This window comes from Gallinula chloropus, assembly GCF_964237585.1.
Source record: "Gallinula chloropus genome assembly, chromosome: 3".
Taxonomy (NCBI): domain Eukaryota; kingdom Metazoa; phylum Chordata; class Aves; order Gruiformes; family Rallidae; genus Gallinula; species Gallinula chloropus.
This window is the reverse complement of record NC_140087.1, coordinates 35,131,542-35,149,704: the sequence shown is the minus strand read 5'-3', so window position 1 is coordinate 35,149,704 and position 18,163 is coordinate 35,131,542. Positions and strand designations below refer to the sequence as shown.

At 44.0% G+C, this 18,163-nt stretch overlaps 1 protein-coding gene across 1 annotated transcript in view; it reads left to right on the top strand.

Annotated features, from left to right (window-relative positions):
- Positions 1-17,202, top strand: part of PRKN (parkin RBR E3 ubiquitin protein ligase) — a gene marked incomplete at its 5' end in the record, with an annotated part of 579,674 nt that extends 562,472 nt beyond the window's left edge. Inside the window, 2 exon segments of the mRNA XM_084261053.1 lie at positions 13,136-13,253; positions 17,081-17,202. Coding sequence (XP_084117179.1) covers positions 13,136-13,253; positions 17,081-17,190 — 228 coding nt within the window. The 3' untranslated portion in view covers positions 17,191-17,202.
- Positions 17,203-18,163: the final 961 nt, after the last annotated feature.

The following is an 18,163-nucleotide window of genomic DNA, read 5'->3' as shown; positions in this document are numbered from 1 at the left end:
GCCTGTATCCTAGTGGTCAATCAGGGCATCTACCAGCGGTAGCCTGAAAAGTGTGCCGTATGACACCCCAAATCCATCTACTCTCCCAGCCTTTAGTGGTGTGTGACTCAGGTGCAGTATTTTATCTTTAGCAGCTATCAGCAAAGTTTTATTCCATGAATTAGTACAACACTCTTTTTCAAAACAAGATTTGTAGCTTAACTACCCTTTGTGAAGAACAATCTCCTTTTGTTTGAAGCAACCTTAGAACATCCTTCCAGCTCCCATTCACATTCATGTACAGCCAAAATAACATCAACAGAGACACTGAAAGGTACTTAAAGCATCCGATAGCCTGGTAAAGTAAGAGACCAAGGCACAATGTCTTGCCTGAGTTAAACAGAGTTGCAACTTCAATGTATGTTAAACTACTTATGCCTATGTCGTGGTCCAGCCCCCGGCGCCGCTCGGTCCCTGCTCCATCTCCCGGTGGGACGGGGTGGAGGGACGGACGGACAGACAGAAGCACCTGCGGGCGGGGAAGGGAAGGGAAGGGAAGGGAAGGGAAGGGAAGGGAAGGGAAGGGAAGGGAAGGGAAGGGAAGGGAAGGGAAGGGAAGGGAAGGGAAGGGAAGGGAAGGGAAGGGAAGGGAAGGGAAGGGAAGGGAAGGGAAGGGAAGGGAAGGGAAGGGAAGGGAAGGGAAGGGAAGGGAAGGGAAGGGAAGGGAAGGGAAGGGAAGGGAAGGGAAGGGAAGGGAAGGGAAGGGAAGGGAAGGGAAGGGAAGGGAAGGGAAGGGAAGGGAAGGGAAGGGAAGGGAAGGGAAGGGAAGGGAAGGGAAGCTTGCTGGGGCGGGGCGGTGGGGGGACGGGGACCCGGACCCGGACCCGGACCCGGACCCGGACCCGGACCCGGACCCGGACCCGGACCCGGACCCGGACACTCCGCCCGCACTCAGCCCATCCCGAAGCCCGACCAGCCCCTTTTATTGGGGCGTGACGTCACGTGGTGTGGAAAACACTCTTGTCCAGCTCGGCTCACCTGTGCTGGCTGCTTGGGGACGATAATTCTGTCCCAGCCCGAGCCGGGACAGCCTAGAATTTTGCCGAGAATACTCAAACCCATCAAGACACCTTACAAATGAGTTAACAAGGTTGAGTCTGTGGAAGCTAGAGTTTGTGTAATGTCTGTGCTCCAGGGCAGAGGTAAAGGTGTGCTGGGAAAAATCAAAATGCCACAGGAGCGGTGGTTTGTTTTGAAATCCGTATGTTGCCTTAGCTTCTCCCCATGACAGTGGCAGTGCTTCTTCCATCGGGTCCGGTATCTCAGTGTACGAACTGCACCCAGTTAGCCCCGTTAACTTAGGAAAATCGAGTACTTTGCTGCTCCAGTGTAATGTGAACACTTTTTCTGACCCTGAGAAATTTCCCGTACTGTCAAAGAGCTGTTCCAGAATAGCTAAATGATAGCACCAAAATAACTCTTACAGCCATGCAGATCGGTTCCCTAGCTTCGGTAAGACTACCTAAAATTTACTTAGACTGCAACTTAAGCCGATCACCCTACGCCAGCCGCCTGTTCCCCTGCGAGAGCTGCACTAAGCAGGGCTCTCCACGAGGTGGTGATGTGCCACCGAAGGAATGTTTTCCCTGGCGCTCTGCAGCCGGGACAGCAAACTATCGGGTAGGTACAGGCGGCAAGGCCGGGTACTGGTGAGAAGTCGGTTTCATCCGAATAGCACCGCTACAAAACTGTCCTTCCAACGGCAACGCCGTGTGATGCATCCAACGCCTTTGTGGGGTACGCGTGGAAAGAAGTGGGTGTGTGAGGCTGTTTTCATTGCTCTCTCACTAGTTTAAACATTTCTCCACCTGTGCTGTCAGCCTTCTTGTTCTGTTTGGGTGTCCCCTGCTAAGTGCACGACCCTGTGTATCAAACTTGCTTTATTGTACTGCTTAGGGAGGCTGTGACAAGGGTTGTTTTTTCTTTGACTGTCGTCCGCTTCAAGGTAGGAATAACACACTTCCAAGCAGGTCTTCAGCTCCTGCAGTTTGACTCCTGTCTGAGTCCTTTCAACACCATTTACTTTAGAAGCAGATCTTACTGTCACAACTCCTTCTGGGGTTTCGGAGTCAGTCAGATACACTGCCACCACATCGCTCCTCTCAAAAACTGCTGCAGGATACCTGGTCTTGGGAAAATACTTTCCATAAGAAAACTGCACGTCTTACTTCAGCCTCTAATGGCTACAGTAGTGAAAGGGCCTTCTGTTGTCTTACATTTCTGAAAGCGCCTGTACATTTCTGACGTTCCCAGTGTGAAAAGAAACACTGTGGGTGGATTTAGGCCTGAGTCAGCATGACAGAAATTAATACAGTGGAGCATGAGAAGTGCGAAAGAAGAGCGGTGTTGTGGAGGACTTGGGTAGCCAGAAGCTGATGGCAACAGAGTGGGAAGAGCAGCCCGCCCTTTAAATGGCCTCTGGAGGTGCCAGGGGCCTGCAGAGGACATCCGGTCCCTGGGGCTCTCCATCACTTTTGGGACAGGGCCTGGCACCTCCCTGAGGACAGGGATGGGCTGAAACTTTGGAAGGTGGCCCCACCTGTGGGCCCATGGCCAGGAAGGGCTGTGGGGAGCTGGAGACGGGCCCTGCTGCCTGGGGCAGAGGTCAACCTGCCATGAGCATGGTGAGGGAAACCCCAAGGGACTGGGCTGGGACAGCAAGATCTGGCAATGCCCTCAGAGCCCGACACCAATTTGGGAAGCGTTGGAAAAGGAGATACCTCAGAAAGAGAGGTAGATGCCTGATACAGAGGCATTCAAGTGTCCATGAAAGCCAAGAACTGATGCGAGTGAGCAAGACTTACAGTGGAAGCTTTGAAAAAAGGAGAAAGGAGAGAGCAGAAAGGGAATAAGCCTGTGAGATGACCTGGGACAACTGTGAGGGTCCAGGAACCAGAAATGATGGTGGCAAAAGGCGGCTGTGCTGAGCAGGTTGTCAAGGAGTAAGAAGGAAACCTGAGGATAAGAAGTGAGGCAGAAATGTTGGGACTGCAAAGGGATATAGGGCAGCAGGGAAGGAGGAATAGAGTTACTTGGCAGGAGGAAGGAAGAGGGCAACCCCAGCTGTGGAGCACAAGAGAGACAAACCACGTGCCATGCATGGTGCTTAAGGGCTATTCAAAATAAAGGGAGTTGAACCCTACAAAGGTGGGAAGCTAGAGGGCATTGCTTGCTCTTTGGAGGAGAAAAGACAAAATCAGCAACAGCCACTCAGAATAGCCTGGCTTTACAAACTGGCACATCCAGTCTTTTGGATTTATGCATAAATATTGCATGGTCCATTGGGATGGATAAAATGTCCCCTTTCATCTGGAATGTCCCTTTTTTAGCCCTGGGGCCATTGAAAATTCATCTTACGCATTTACTGTTACAAGGCTGATTATTTCCCCATCTTAGAGAGCAAGTTATGTAATTTCAGGGAAAGTAAGATGTATCTGTGGCAACTTCGTTTGAGCAGCTTTCTTCTGCTTTCCATTGCCACCTCTTGGAGCTGTTTGAAGGTTGAGATGTGAAAAGAAATTGGGTTTGATGGATTAAAAGGCACAGTGTGCATGATGGAATCAATGACACAATAAAGGTGACTTCAGCCAGATTTAGGTTTAGAAATAACCACATACTCCCAGCTATGTACACCACAAAACCAAGCTTCCTGGCCTCTTTTAACCTCACCCATATACAGTCTATGCTGATTGGGAATCTAGCCATAATCACAGAATCACAGAATCACAGAATCTCAGGGGTTGGAAGGGACCTCAAGAGATCATCGGGTCCAACCCCCCTGCCAAAGCAGGCTCCCTATCTCATATTACACAGATAGGCATCCAGACGAGACTTGAATATCTCCAGAGAAGGAGACTCAACCACCTCCCTGGGCAGCCTATTCCACTGCTCCGTCACCCTCACTGTGAAAAAGTTCTTCCGCATGTTGGTGCGGAACTTCCTATGCTCCAGCTTACAGCCATTGCCCCTAGTCCTGTCCCCACAGACCACTGAAAAGGGGCTGGCCAAATCCCCCTGCGTCCCAAGTCTAAGATATTTATAAACACTAATTAGGTCTCCCCTAAGCCTTCTTTTCTCCAGGCTGAACAGACCCAGCTTACTCAGCCTTTCCTCATATGGGAGATGTTCCAGGCCCTTAATCATCTTCGTGGCCCTTCTCTGGACTCTCTCCAGGAGATCCCTGTCTTTTTTATACCATGGAGCCCAGAACTGGACACAGTACTCCAGGTGGGGCCTGACCAACGCAGAGTAGAGGGGGAGGATCACTTCCTTCGACCTGCTGGACATACTCTTCCTGATGCATCCCAGGACCCCATTGGCTCTCTTCGCCACCAGTGCGCACTGCTGGCTCATAGCCAACCTGTCATCAACCAGGACCCCCAGGTCCTTCTCCACAGAGCTCCTTTCCAGCAGGTCATCCCCCAGCCTGTACTGATACAGTCGGTTGTTCCTCCCCAGGTGCAAGACTTTACACTTGCTCTTGTTGAACCTCATCTGGTTTCTCCCAGCCCAGCTCTCCAGCCTGTCAAGGTCTCGCTGGATGGCAGCGCAGTGTTCCTGCGTGTCAGCCAATCCTCCCAGCTTTGTATCATCGGCGTACTTGCTGAGGGTGGATGCTATACCCTCATCAAGATCGTCAATGAAGATATTAAACAGGACTGGACCCAACACCGAGCCCTGGGGAACACCGCTAGTCACAGGCCTCCATTCAGATTCTACTCCACTGATCACAACCCTCTGAGCCCGGTCCGACAGCCAGTTCTCGACCCACCTCACTGTCCACTCATCTAACCCTTGTTCCCTCAGCTTCTCTATCAGGATGTCGTGGGAGACAGTGTCGAAAGCTTTGCTAAAGTCAAGGTAGACGACATCCACTGCTCTCCCTCCGTCCACCCAGTTGGTGATGACATCATAGAAGGCTATGAGATTGGTCGAGCACGATTTCCCCTTGGTGAATCCATGCTGACTACTCCTCATAACCTTCTTCTCTTCCAGCTGTTTGGAGATGGCATCCAAAACAAACTGTTCCATCACCTTTCCAGGGACAGAAGTGAGGCTGACTGGCCTGTAGTTACTGGGATCCTCCTTCTTGCCTTTTTTAAAGACTGGAGTCACATTGGCTCTGTAAATCCCCAGTTTAAAATTAGCCTAGCTTCCCTAGCACAAAGCCATTCTAGACAGTTTGCTTTTTCCAGGATAAGTAATGCACCTTCTTGCTCACTAGCAACTGCACAATAAAATGTGACAATGTATTAGATTTTAACATGTACAGAGCAGCTCTCACTACTGTTTTGGTGCTGGGCATGTTGATCAGATACCTACAAGGTCAAAGTGTAATAGCAAGAGCAATGACACTGATGTAAAGTTGGCACAAATGTAAAGAAGTGGATAGAATGTGGGAACAGAGATGTAAATATTAAAGTATCCAACATAAACTGGATTAAATGGGTTGTAAAAAAATGTACATTTTAGAGATGGGTCTATGGACAAATTTCCCCACAGTGGTTTTAGCTGTGATTATGCTGTCCTGCCAAGCCAATGAGTTGGTGATTATAAAAAGCTAACAGCTTTTCAGAAGGTTTGCTTTTTTCAGAAATTGCTTTGAATTTAGTAAAGAGAATAAATTAGGCATCATGATAGATTTCTATAGTACAGCTGCACACAGTTCACTCCAATCACCTGCATTCAAAGGCTTGAATGTAAAAGAACATCCTATCTCAAATTCATCACTCCACAAACCCAGTCTGGCAGTCTCTGTAGGACCCGGATGTAAATTCAGTTCATCTCATTTAAACAATCTCCACTATTAACTCTAGCCCAGCAACATCTGTAAACCCAAGCCTATATGAAATGTCCATGATTGCCTGAAGTCTTAAAGCTTGCCAACTGCTCTCTTCTATTCTAAGTTCCTTCAAATGCTGTCAGGCCATGTCTGTTCTTAGCCCAAGCCTTAGTTCTAGCTCAGCTAGTTCTAGCAACCCTGACCCTGCAAACTGTGTGAGCCAGCAAAATTCATGACTAAACATGCATCTTTAGCTGCTGGTGTGGCTAAAACTTGTTGCAATTTTTTGTACACACGTTACAGAACAGGTTAAGTTACAAAATAGTTTGTGTGAATTTCTGATATTTTGCTACACTGCAAGTTCTGTTACCTGCTAAAGGTGTTCAGTTCAGACCAGGTTCATCGTATATGCAATTATTGTTAGTCTTATCAAAGACTTAGCAAGCTAATCAAAGAACTTTTTTTATAGTCCACTTACAATAATACTAGGAGTTACAGTTCAAATTCTATATAGTTAATATTATGGATACACAAACTCCGAAAACACTCATTTCTCTGGTGTTGCATTGAACCTTCCACTGCCTCTCGCTGCTAAGCTTAATGGCTTCAGTCAGGGAGAGGGGCTGGCATTGTGAGTCCTTTACCAGGAGGAGCCTGATGTTGATAGTGGTGGGGTTTTTTCCCCCTCACTGTCCTGCTTGGGGCCACATTTTTATGTTTATTAACACGCTCCTCCATCAGTCTGCAAGTCAACGTTGCATCCAAATCTGCTACCTATGGTATGATTGACTTAAGTTGGTTATGTCTTTGTTCTCTGTCATCCCTAAAACTGTTTTTACCCAGCTCTTAAGGCTCCATTTGGGTAACTTACCACTAAAGAGTTATTTATAGTACCAGGGCCTGCCATGTCATCCCGTGCTGGTGCTTTCAAAGCTTCTGCTATCATCCCATCCCTTCACTCATCTGCATGGCATTTTGTTCTAAGGTCAAAGATGAAAAATAAGTGTAATGTTGTTAAACCAATTATACAAAATTATACAGAAGCAAAATATTTAATAGTCACCTGGTTTTTAGATAATTGCTGTCACTTGCAAAACCAAATCTCTAGGCAGGCCAAGACAAGTCCAGAGAAAACCAGATGGGTCCTAAGGCCTCTGTTTCTGAGTTGGCACAAAGACCGTGGCCTCTTAAAAAGAAAACAGCAACAGCCTTTTTACTGAGCCACAAAGCTACATGTTCTAAGCCCCCATCTACCATTAGGTTCAGTCTAAGCTTGTAGCTAGTGCTGTAAAACTTCAGCTCCACTACAAACATGTGGGATGCTCCCTGCCACCTTCAAATCAAACCTCAGCTGTTTGCTATTTGGGACACCATCCTTCCTGTACTCATGTAGCTGATGCAGGGTCCAGGAACTTCACTTTGCTGCTACTGGCAGTATAAAACTTCCCCAGAAGCCCTGTCAGCCCAGGAACCATCAGACCACTGCAAGCCTGACCTTAGTTTCTGAGCTCAATTCTAGCTTAGTCACGAGCTCTCAGGCAAACGATCATCTCTGGTGCAGACCCACTTGATGCTTTGTGCAGCAGAGGTGAGGCATGTAAGCATGCCCATGTGTGTGCACACATCCAGGAAAGCCTATCCCATCACCTGGCACCCTGCAGAAATGTTTTGTAACATAGTTCCTGGAAAGGCTCCCAGCTGGCTTGGGCTGCAAGGGAGCCTCCAGCGCTTCTGTCCTCTCTTTTGCTTCATGTATGCAGATCTGGAAGCTGCCAGTAGGTGGTACAAAATGTACAGACATTGCTTGCCGGGCTTGGCTTTCCATCCACTGAACATCTCTTAGGCTATTTGCCTATGGATTCCCAGGAAGTATGTAGGGTTGTGAAGCCTAGTGTCTCTGTAGGTGGTAGTTTGCTGTAATTATACAGCAGAACATATTGTCCCACTGTGAGCACAAGATACTTCAGAATTTGATTTTACTATGGAATTCCCAAATGAAAGTGCTTTCAAAATATCCTTATCTGAATTATTTTAATGCTAAGATATGAAATATTTAGCTAATGCTTCTGGAAAATCAAGCTTGGTGCAATGTGTTTCTTACAATATTGCTGTGGAATTGAAGAAACTATGTAATGTGCATATTAAATTGTAACAGCAAGACAAAATGCTGACAAAATTATGGAATCTCATATGTCTCATATGTATGAACAAAGGGTAAGTTTTCAGGGAAAGCATATATATACCATGTTAGATTCCACAGTTATATGACCTTCTGAATCACTTCTTGGTTCTCAGTGTTATGTGTTTATGCTCTAAATATTGCAAATATCACTTTCAGGATTGTTCCTTCATTATTTCAGCAAACTTTCCTTACTGCTTTTAGAACAGGGGGAAACAGAAGGTGAAGTGTTTGAAATGTACTACGGGAAAGAGTTAAAATGAGGAACATGCAGCATTTCTATGGAAACTTCTTCCTCCAAAGAGAGGTGAAATTAATCAAAATGCTACATAGTAAATGCTGACCACAAAAAACCATGAATTATTTCACTGCATTTTCGTGAAAGAAAAAGCTACTGAGGAAGCTCATCATACATAATATCTTTCAATGAATCCTGAGTCACAGTATGAAATGTGGAACTACTATTATTAGACCATTGATTTTTTTTTCCATCAGATAAATTAAAAAGTTAAATAAAACATGGTTGTACAAGCAAAAAAGAAAGGCACACCTAGCTTGATTGCTGAAGCGTCTTAAACAATTTGAAAAGAAACTGAGGCTCAGGGTTTTAGTTGCTGGTATATTCTCAATGTCAAGCACAGGACAGTTCAACCCACAGATGCCTAATTAAAGGAGCAAGAAAAATAACTATTAACGGGGAAATGTCCTGTAAAATTAATCTCTATGTTATAAATAAAGATGCACCGGAGGAAATCTGAGAATAGGTCTTAATTTTCTGTCTAATGAGAAATAGGTGGGAACTATACAAAGAGAACTTTGGCTTTCCTATTTTGGGCAGCAATAAAATAAAAAGATGTGACAGGCTGCTATTGTTTATGAGGTTAAGCTGACAGTCATTTGCAGCTGTGCCACTTAGTGGAGAAGGCATGTCCTTTGTTCCACGGGTGGAAAGCAGTTATACAAGAATGACCTGTATTAGATTAGATGTTCTGCTTTAGAGCACTGTAAATTCAATATTCACCAGCTACCTGAATTTAATTCACGCTGATATGAATGGCCCCAACATGGAGAGTGAGATCCTTGATGTGCAGTATCACCAAACCAGAGCGCTCTGATTTTATTTAGTGAAAGTCTCTTTCATCTTGGATCAGACACAATACCCTGTGTCTATCACTTTGATTTTAGCTAGTTGCTGTCATCACAAAGCAGCTCCTTTTTTAATGGCAGAATTCCCTAGGCACACCAGACAAATTGGCTTACACAAGCTTGTTTCATGTGAGTTTAAGTGGATCAGTGTGGTACTGATGCCTTTATATTTCCAGCATATGAAACATGTTCCTATTGATAAGGATCTTTTCTGTTTCTGTTCTATAACCATTTTTTAGTGTTTTGGTTAGCCCAGATCTTTTTCTAGACTAGAGCACTAGTCCCATACATATGCACAGCTCCTTTTGTGAATTTTTTGACTCTTAAATGACTCAAATAATAGATTTTTTCCAAGGGTCTTCTAGCCTATCTAGTGCCCCAGACATCTGCTTTTTTCCCCCACAACTTAGGTAAAAGACACCACCAAACATATAATATATGTATATAATGCGGTGGATGTTGGAATTTGACTTTATGTATCTAATGTTTCCAGTATTTTGGACAAGAAGCTTCACCATGGATGTTTTTTTAGTCTGGATGGCACTGCTTCGATGCTGACTGTGAACATAGACTTCATTTACTTTTTGTAGGTCTACCAACAAGTCGATGTGTGCCCTATTGCCTGAATGAGATGCTGCCTTGAGAAGGGCACTTTATTTCTATTTCAAGATGCTTTCTGTCTTTATAGGACTTTTCCCAGTACTGCCTGATATTGATTAATTGCATAAAAAGCTTTCCATGTGCATGTTCTTGTATTGCTGTATGGTGCTCGGCAGTCTCTCTGGTCCCTTTATCCCTGATAGTTTTTCCAAAGGTCTCAGCACAGAAGAGGAGTAAATCGATGTCCTTCAGTGTGACCTGGAGATAACAAGACAGCCTTTTCCCCCTATCTCTCTAAGGAGACATTGCAGAGGGGATGTTGAAAAATGCTTGCAACAGCTCTTTCTGTAGCTTCCTGTTATTTATGGGTATTCATTACTGGTCATACCGTGCTGCATAGTTGAAAATTTTAAAAATCATTCATAAGGTGGTGTGGATGGAATCTGGTAGCTTTTCACCAGTGCTAGGACAAGTATTTTGTAATAACTGGGAAAGCAGAGCATATTGTGTGAGGTCAGTATCACAAATGATCAAGGTCTCCTGTCCTCAGCAAACTGACGTGTAATGGACACCTGGAGCATCTCTGAACTTCCCTTACAAGACCAGGCAGGCCCAATAAAGTGAGAACCACCTCTGCTTGATCTAGGCCATTGCCAAGGAGATCAGGTTTGCTAGTTGAGGATGAAAGAAGGTGATTTAAATAGACACCAATAATGGAGAACTGCCACACAACCTTCCTTTATTGTTTGAGGAAAATGCAGATAAATAGATGTGTGCTTGCACTCATTGTGTGTGGAGCCCTAAATAAACAACATGAACACTGGAGGCTCAGAGATCGGTATCGTATGATTTCTATGATTTCTTTACTTGAATCAGAGGGACTCCATCACTGTACCATTTATCCGCATTTGCTTCCTGCAGCAGGAAGCTTTAAACTTAGCATTCAGCAAGGCTGGGCTTAGGAGAGATCTTTCAGCTCTAATGGGCTGAAAACATCATGCTGCTGCATCTATCTCATGCTAGAATTATTGCAATGGAAAATACAAATTTAATAATTCACTTTTTTCCAGCGGTTTGTCCTTTACTGATGAATTGCATGTGTGCAGTTTGAAGTTGTTTATTTTAGTTATCCCTAAGCTCTCACAAGTTTAGTTTCATGACCAAGATCAAATAACTTTATACAAATGAAATTTGCAGTCTGGCATGTGAAATTTTGTCTCAGTGTCATTTGCTATTAGGGCACAACAAAGATCATGAAGAGACTGGGGGGCGGGGGGGGGGAGGGGGGGGGAAGTGTGTTTCCAAGTACCGAGCCACACAGTTTGGAAAAAAATAGAGCCACTGTGAAGCTCCTCTGGGTTGACTACAGAAATTAAAAATACATGACATCTTCTCATGTAGCTATTATTATCACATGAACAGCAATGTTTTGCCACTGCTATAGTGACTTACATCTTGAACTGGCTATAATATGTTAAGTAAGTAATTCCCATTACAACCAGATGAAATTAATAATCATCTTTCTGTCACCAGGCAAACTGAGGCTCAGGTCAAACATTCCTCGCTGTCCCCATTTTGTGTTCAGGCCTCTCTGAGTTAGCTCAGATTGCTTGCTAAAGTCATCCTTCCTTAAAGATCAAGGTGTTGCAAGATCAATACTAGATTATGTTCTTTGCTATTAGCCTGAGCAGCTTTTTCTATTTCCCAGAACTTACTAATGTGCTGTTATATAGAGGTCATCCTTTTGCTGAAGGTGCAGGGCTGAGTTCCCTCTCCCAGAGCAGAGAGCCAGAAGTAGAAGTCACTTCTAGGGTACAGCTGAAAAGACTTTGTTCACTTTTCTCACCTTGATATTGAAAACATTGGCAAGTTGGAGAAATATTAAAGTGAGGAGCAAACAAAGGGATTAAAGGGCCAAGGAGACTGATGTAGGTAGTAAAATAAAATAAATAATACCATAAAGTCATTTTTGAGGTTTTCTGATTAAAAAAAATTGTTGGGTTTTTTTATAAGATTCATGTTGTGGCCACCGGATGAGCTGGATACAAGTTTCTGCAGATGTTGCTCTTTGTTATTCCAGTTTAATATATGTGACTTCAGCCAAGAAATAAAACTCACTGACATGGAAACAACTCACGAGTTTTGTCAGTTGTGGTTGAGCAGAAAACAAGAAGAGTTATGGTTGTAATGCATGTTTAAAAGTCGGGACAATTTTCTGTCTTCCTAGAAATATGTATGTGGAAAAAACAATCCATCTAAATAAATACTAAGTCTGTCCACATAATGGCCTGCAGGTATTTAAAAGATACACACAAAGAAATTACAGGAATTTTTGCAAATTATGTAATTTAGTTTAAGATCATAATCTTCCAACATGCAGAAAAAAACCGACATTATGAACGGAGAGAGAACTTCCCGGGTGGAACCTACATTCATTGTTTACAGGTACTGTTTACAGAGCTGCCTGTGATAGAGATGACCCAAGGCACTGCCATCTCTTTTGTCCTTGTACTATCATTTTAGGTAGGAAATTGCCAAGTAGGACACTTGTGTTGATTATGTAATATTGTCCCAGTCATATATAGGACAAACACAGGAGTCCCTTTTGAAACACTCTTCATGATGACTTTTTCCATCTGAGTCATTCTGTCTGGGGAGCCACTTCCTTTCATTGTTCACTGGGTTGTGGGTTTTTTTTCCTTCAAAATTTTTGTGTTTCTTCTTTGTGCCTCTTCAGGTGTCTTAAATTTATACAGATTTCTGTTTGAATGAAAATCTAGACCTCCAAAACGTGGGAGTACATTTCATTATGAAAAAACGTTTCCTCCCAGGGACCCCACCACTCTGGATGAAGCGTTGCATTGCCTTTCTTTCTCAAACAGCTTTAATCCCTGAGGCAGAACCAAACCTAAAGTGTCTGACATGTCACAGCTCAGCCAGGTTCATCTGGCCCCTGCTTCACCTGGCCTTTTTTGCTTTGCCTGTCTGTGCATTTCCAGCTCTGTGCATTTGCAGCTCAGCTTGATGCCCCCAGTATTGTGGCTTTGCCCACCACTGGGAGCAGGGAGCAGCAGGGAGGATCCAGCCTGCGCTGCAGTTGGATGTAGGAAAGCCCCCCCAGGATGGCACATGCTCCAAATGCTGCAGGTCCCCCTGCCATCCCACAGCTCGCAATGTAAACCCAGTGCGGGTTCTGTGTACACTGGGAGAAAGCCACTTTGCCTTTTGGAGCAAAAGTCCTGCACGTCTCCAAAAGCCCAGCCTGCCTGGCCTTGCAGGCACACCTGTCTGTTGCTCATGGGTAAATAGTTACCACTCCAGTCTAGCCAACACATCCCAGCGAAGCCCTTCAGTACTGTACCCCAGGTGGGCTTCCTTTCTCTTTGCAGGGATATGTCGTCGATGAACATGCAGCCATGCAAGCCCGATGGGAAGAGGCATCTAGAGAAACGATTAAGAAGACGACCAAGCCGTGTCCCAGCTGCAATATTCCAGTAGAAAAAAATGGTAAATTTACTTAACTGTCTTCTAAAATTAATTTTACAATATGAATGTATGAATATGCATGTGTATGTGTGCACAGTTATTCCAAGAGAGCACACAGAGCTTGAGTCTTCCCTGCGTCACTTTATCTAAATTATCCCGAAATCACTAAATCTAAATCACTTAGATCTAAAGACACTAATTAAGCCTCATTAAATGCCCTGCTATTTTATACACTGGGAAAAATGAGACACAGGGATACATTGGATGTAGTGTTCATATGACTGAACGTCCAGCTAGTTGTCTAGATTTTGCATTGCCACCAGAAAAACCAGACATTTGTAGGGCAAAACTGATCTCACCATGAAACAGAACATATTTCTAATGTGGGCCGGAAGAATCGCACCTAAAAGTGGGGTGTGAAGAATTACTCCTGCTGTAAATTTCTACACAGCATATAGCTAAATTTGGGTGAGATTAATCTCAACCCAGTGACACACCCATGAGCAAGTCAGAGGAAGACACATGAGTCCTGTCAAACTGGTTGCACTAATCAATGCTTACTTACCACGTAGGAAGAAAAGCAATCTGATACAGGGGTGGTTAAAATGGGGAACAGGAACAGTAAATAGGCTATACCCTATATGTTTATCTGTTCCAAGATTTAATTTTATTTATGTTAATTAATCAAAATATATTAAAATGATTAAGTAAAAAGGATGGTTCTCAGTTTTGTAGCATCACTCATCCCAATGGGGTGCTGAAAATGCCAAATAAGAGGCTGTAAACTGCAAGGAAAGAACACTTCGAATAGTGATGCCACAGAAATACTACCGAGGAAGAAATAGGACTAAATCCTGAAATCTGGGGTTTCATGAAAGAAAATAAGGCATATGGAAAGTGGGAGACTTCTTCAAGCACAAGAAGCAGAAGACAAGAAAGCATGAATTCAAGAGTGGGAAGGCAAGACAAGATTTGGCAAAGTGTAAAGCACAAGGTGGGCAGCAGAGGAGTGATAACAGAGGGGTAGGTCAAAAAAATTATTTACAGACTTGTAAAAAGGGCTGGAAATGATAAGTTTGAACTGGATTGGAAATAGACAAGTAATAATCGTGACTACGGATACTTAACAGTTTGTGCATAGCCAAGTAAAATAGCCAACCTTTCAGTCAGGCTTGTGAGGACCTTTACTTTCTCTTAGACTTCGTTGCAAAACCTGCCCTGTTAAATTACATGGAGTTGTCACTTGTCACAAACAGGATATCCTTATCTGACACCATTTACACAACTCCCACTAATGTTTAGGGAAGTTGCTTGTAAAAATCCTCCAAGTATCAAAAAGGAAATGAAGGCCATTACACTTTTTATCTTTGAAAGAAAATATTTATTGAAAATGGATAATAAGCAGGAAAAGACCTTTCCTTGCGTATAGCCTGACCCATGTCAGAACAGTGCCTTGTAATGCAAAATGCCAATACCATGGCAGCAGGCTAGAAATATATCATCACGCTGGCATCAGCCATTAAGTGGAACCTCAACAGGCTGGGAAATGAGCTGAAAGAAAACCTATGAAGTTCAACAAGGGGAAAGGCATTGCTTTGTTGGGGGCCAATCTGATGGAAAGGACCATGGTGTCCTGGTTGGGTGTGAGCCAGCAATGTGCCCTTGCAGTGTTAGGATAAGAATCACCAGCAGGTCAAGGGCGGTGCTCCTTCCCTGCTGCTCAGCACTGTGAGATACATCTGGAGTGGTGGATCCAGTTGGCTTGCCTGTACCAGAGAGATGGACTGGAACGAGTACAGTGAATAGCTACAAAGATGATAAAAGGACTGCATAAATAATTACCTGATTAGGGGGGCAAAGAAGACGGAGCCAAAGTCTTCTGAGTGGTGCCTACTGAAAGGACATGAGGCAGTGGGCACAAACTGAATCACAGGAAAATCTATTTACATGTAAGAAAATTATTTTTAGTGTATGAGCAGTTGAAGACTGGAACGGGTTGCTCAGAAGGAGCTTCCATTCTAGGATCCATTAAAACCCACCTGGAAACATCCTGTTTCATTGACCGTGCTGTGAGCAATGGAATTTGGACTGAATGATCCCTAAAGGTACCTTCCCACCTCAGTGATTCTGCAAATTAAGGCATGAGGCTTAAGAAGTGCAGTGCTTGCTTTCTTCTCTGGTCACGGCTACTGCACGTGCCACCTTGTAGGCTGGCATTTGTAAACTGAAAAAAGCCCTTCTGCCTCCATGCAGCTGGCATCAAGAGACAGACAACTGTACACCAAACAACTGCCAACAGTCCTCATTTGGGAGGGGTACACTGCCTGCACGCAGGAGCACTGCCTCCTACAATGGACAGTGGTGATGCTGACAACTTTTCTGTAATAACCAACATTTCTTTATGTCAATAACATTTCTGCAGTAGCCTGTTATAGCTGTAGGCAACGTTTCTGTGCGTTGGTAACTTTTCTGTAACAGCCAAAGTGACAGAGTGAAACACTTTCCCACAGCTCAGTTCCCAGTCTGAGTGAGTTTGAACACACATCCGCATCTGTCAGAGGACTGCTGTACTTACAAAGCTGCAGGCCATGGTGCTTGAGGCACTCTCCACCCTGCTGATCTCAGCAGCCACGTAGCCAAGAGTAACACAATTAGTGTGGCTTAGCAGGTAGAGCACACTTTTGACAGGAGGTGCCTGCTGGGGTGTGGGTCCTGCGCCAGGACTGAGATGCAGTTTAGCTGGTGATGGTTTGATACAAATCATGAGAGGATTGGATCTAAACTTTAACTGTAACACAGAGGCTGGCCATTGGCATGCTTACATTTAAGGAAGATTAAAAAGTTTGGCAAGTTGCAGCTCTTATGCAAAGACACAAACTGACATATAGACCTTGCCATCACAGCTACTTTTCTCTCTGTGTCAGATGAAGCAGATTTGCCTGTTTCAACAAACCAGTTCTTGTGTCTTCTACTGTTTTTACTTTCTGAGAATCATTTTGGAGTGGCATTTATAAAAAAGGTGGTTCTAAGGGCAGCAGGTCGTACAGTAGGGAACACACACTCCCCCTGTACCTCCTGTCACCATCTGGAGTCAAACCAAGATGACATTTCAGCATTTCTTCATACCACACTCTTTTCTTTCTGTTTGAATTATACAAGAGATCTCTTTGTGTACTGAGCAACATAATTTCCATTTGAAGTGTATTTCTGTATTGACCTTTGACAATGTTGATGTTTTATATATTACAAATTAAACATGTGATCAAGGTTGTGAGCAGAGAGATTAAAGCTGCTCTCACAGTATGGGCAAGCAAGAAACCCAACACACAGGGAACATTGATGAGATCAAAAGGCTGCTTCAGATACTAAGAAGGTCAAATGAGCTTCAATTACTAATGTCATTTTGATATAATCCGCAGTCAGCCACCAAAGTCTGTATCTTCTGATTTAGTCTCTTTACAAATCTCAGTTGTTGAATTCAAATTTGAAAAAGAATTGAATTTTGTTCATCTTATTGGCTGGACTAGGGTAGAGTATCCTTGAGCAGACACCTCCATGACTGCTCTCAGAGGCCACAGGCTGTCTTTTCCCTACCCTTAGCACAATGTCTGATTTCCTCCTACTCCTGCAGTCCCTCAAATGAGCCCAGCACATTACACCCCAGCAAGTGGGAGCAGAAGGTTTTAGAAAGCCCAGGAAAAATATTCTTCTGATTTGTACTTCTCTTTTACTAAATATTCTACTTGGTTAGTAAATGAGCACCTAAAAAAGTTGATTTTAACACTGTTAATTGTTGATTAACATCGCTCTTTGCCAAGTACCAGAGCTGTTCTGTTGCTATTTTGCAGGTGGCTGCATGCACATGAAATGTCCTCGCCCGCAGTGCAGATTTGAGTGGTGCTGGAACTGTGGCCTGGAGTGGAACAGAACCTGCATGGGAGATCACTGGTTTGATTAGTGGTGCTGAGGCCAGCCCATGTTGCTGCTAAAGCTTGTTTTTATCAGGGCCAAATTCTGATCTCCGAGCTCCAAGGGAAGTCCCAGTGGATTCAGGAACACAGAGTTCAGAAGTTGGCCCAGTGTGTTGGTTTTTGCTTTCTTGTATGTGCAATCATACCAAGATTCACATTGAAATTATGCCAAGGGTTTTAAATCCACTGTTAAAAAAAAGAAAAAAAGTAATTGCTTTAATGGATAGACTTGCTCATCAAGGCACAAAGAAGGGTAAATTGCACACTTCTGAATCTCTGCAGTCTGTCAGCACAAAGAGCATATAGTTACCAGGAGGAACTTTGCTTGACATTTATAGTCAGAAAGCCCTAACTCCTGGGAGAGAGAGCAGCCTGCATGTGTGTGTGTGAGTGCGTGAGCATCAAGGGGAGTGGAGAATGTTCCCTACATCAGCTGTTTCTCCTCTGACCACTCCTTTGCTCATTCAGCACAGTTTTTGATTTTGAGGCAGTGTTTCCTAACAAAAATGTCCCAATTGCTAATATAGCAGTGGGGTATTCATCTGTCTCAGCTGGAAGTCTGAGGAAATAAAGGGACAAAGACATGAGGCACCAAAAATGAGAAACTGAACTGGTGGACTAGACTCACAGGCTTCATTTTTTGTCAAAGGGAAGACTGTGGCTTTTCAGTGTTTTCTCAGGGTTCCTTCCTAACAGGCTTTTTGTAGGAGTCTTGCTTTCAAACCAAAGTCTCATAGAAACATAGAATCATTGAATCACAGAATGGGTTGGGTTGGGCTTTATGCCATATTTGTCCTTGTGCATTTGTAACATGCCACTCGAAACCTGCCTACACACTCATTAGAGCCTTTGTTACCATTGGAGGATTAGCTGAGGATGCAGTTTCAGATCTAACCCTGCTGCTGCTGCAGTGGTGACTGGATGCAATTATCTGTTGTGCAAGCTCCACTCGCTCGGCTT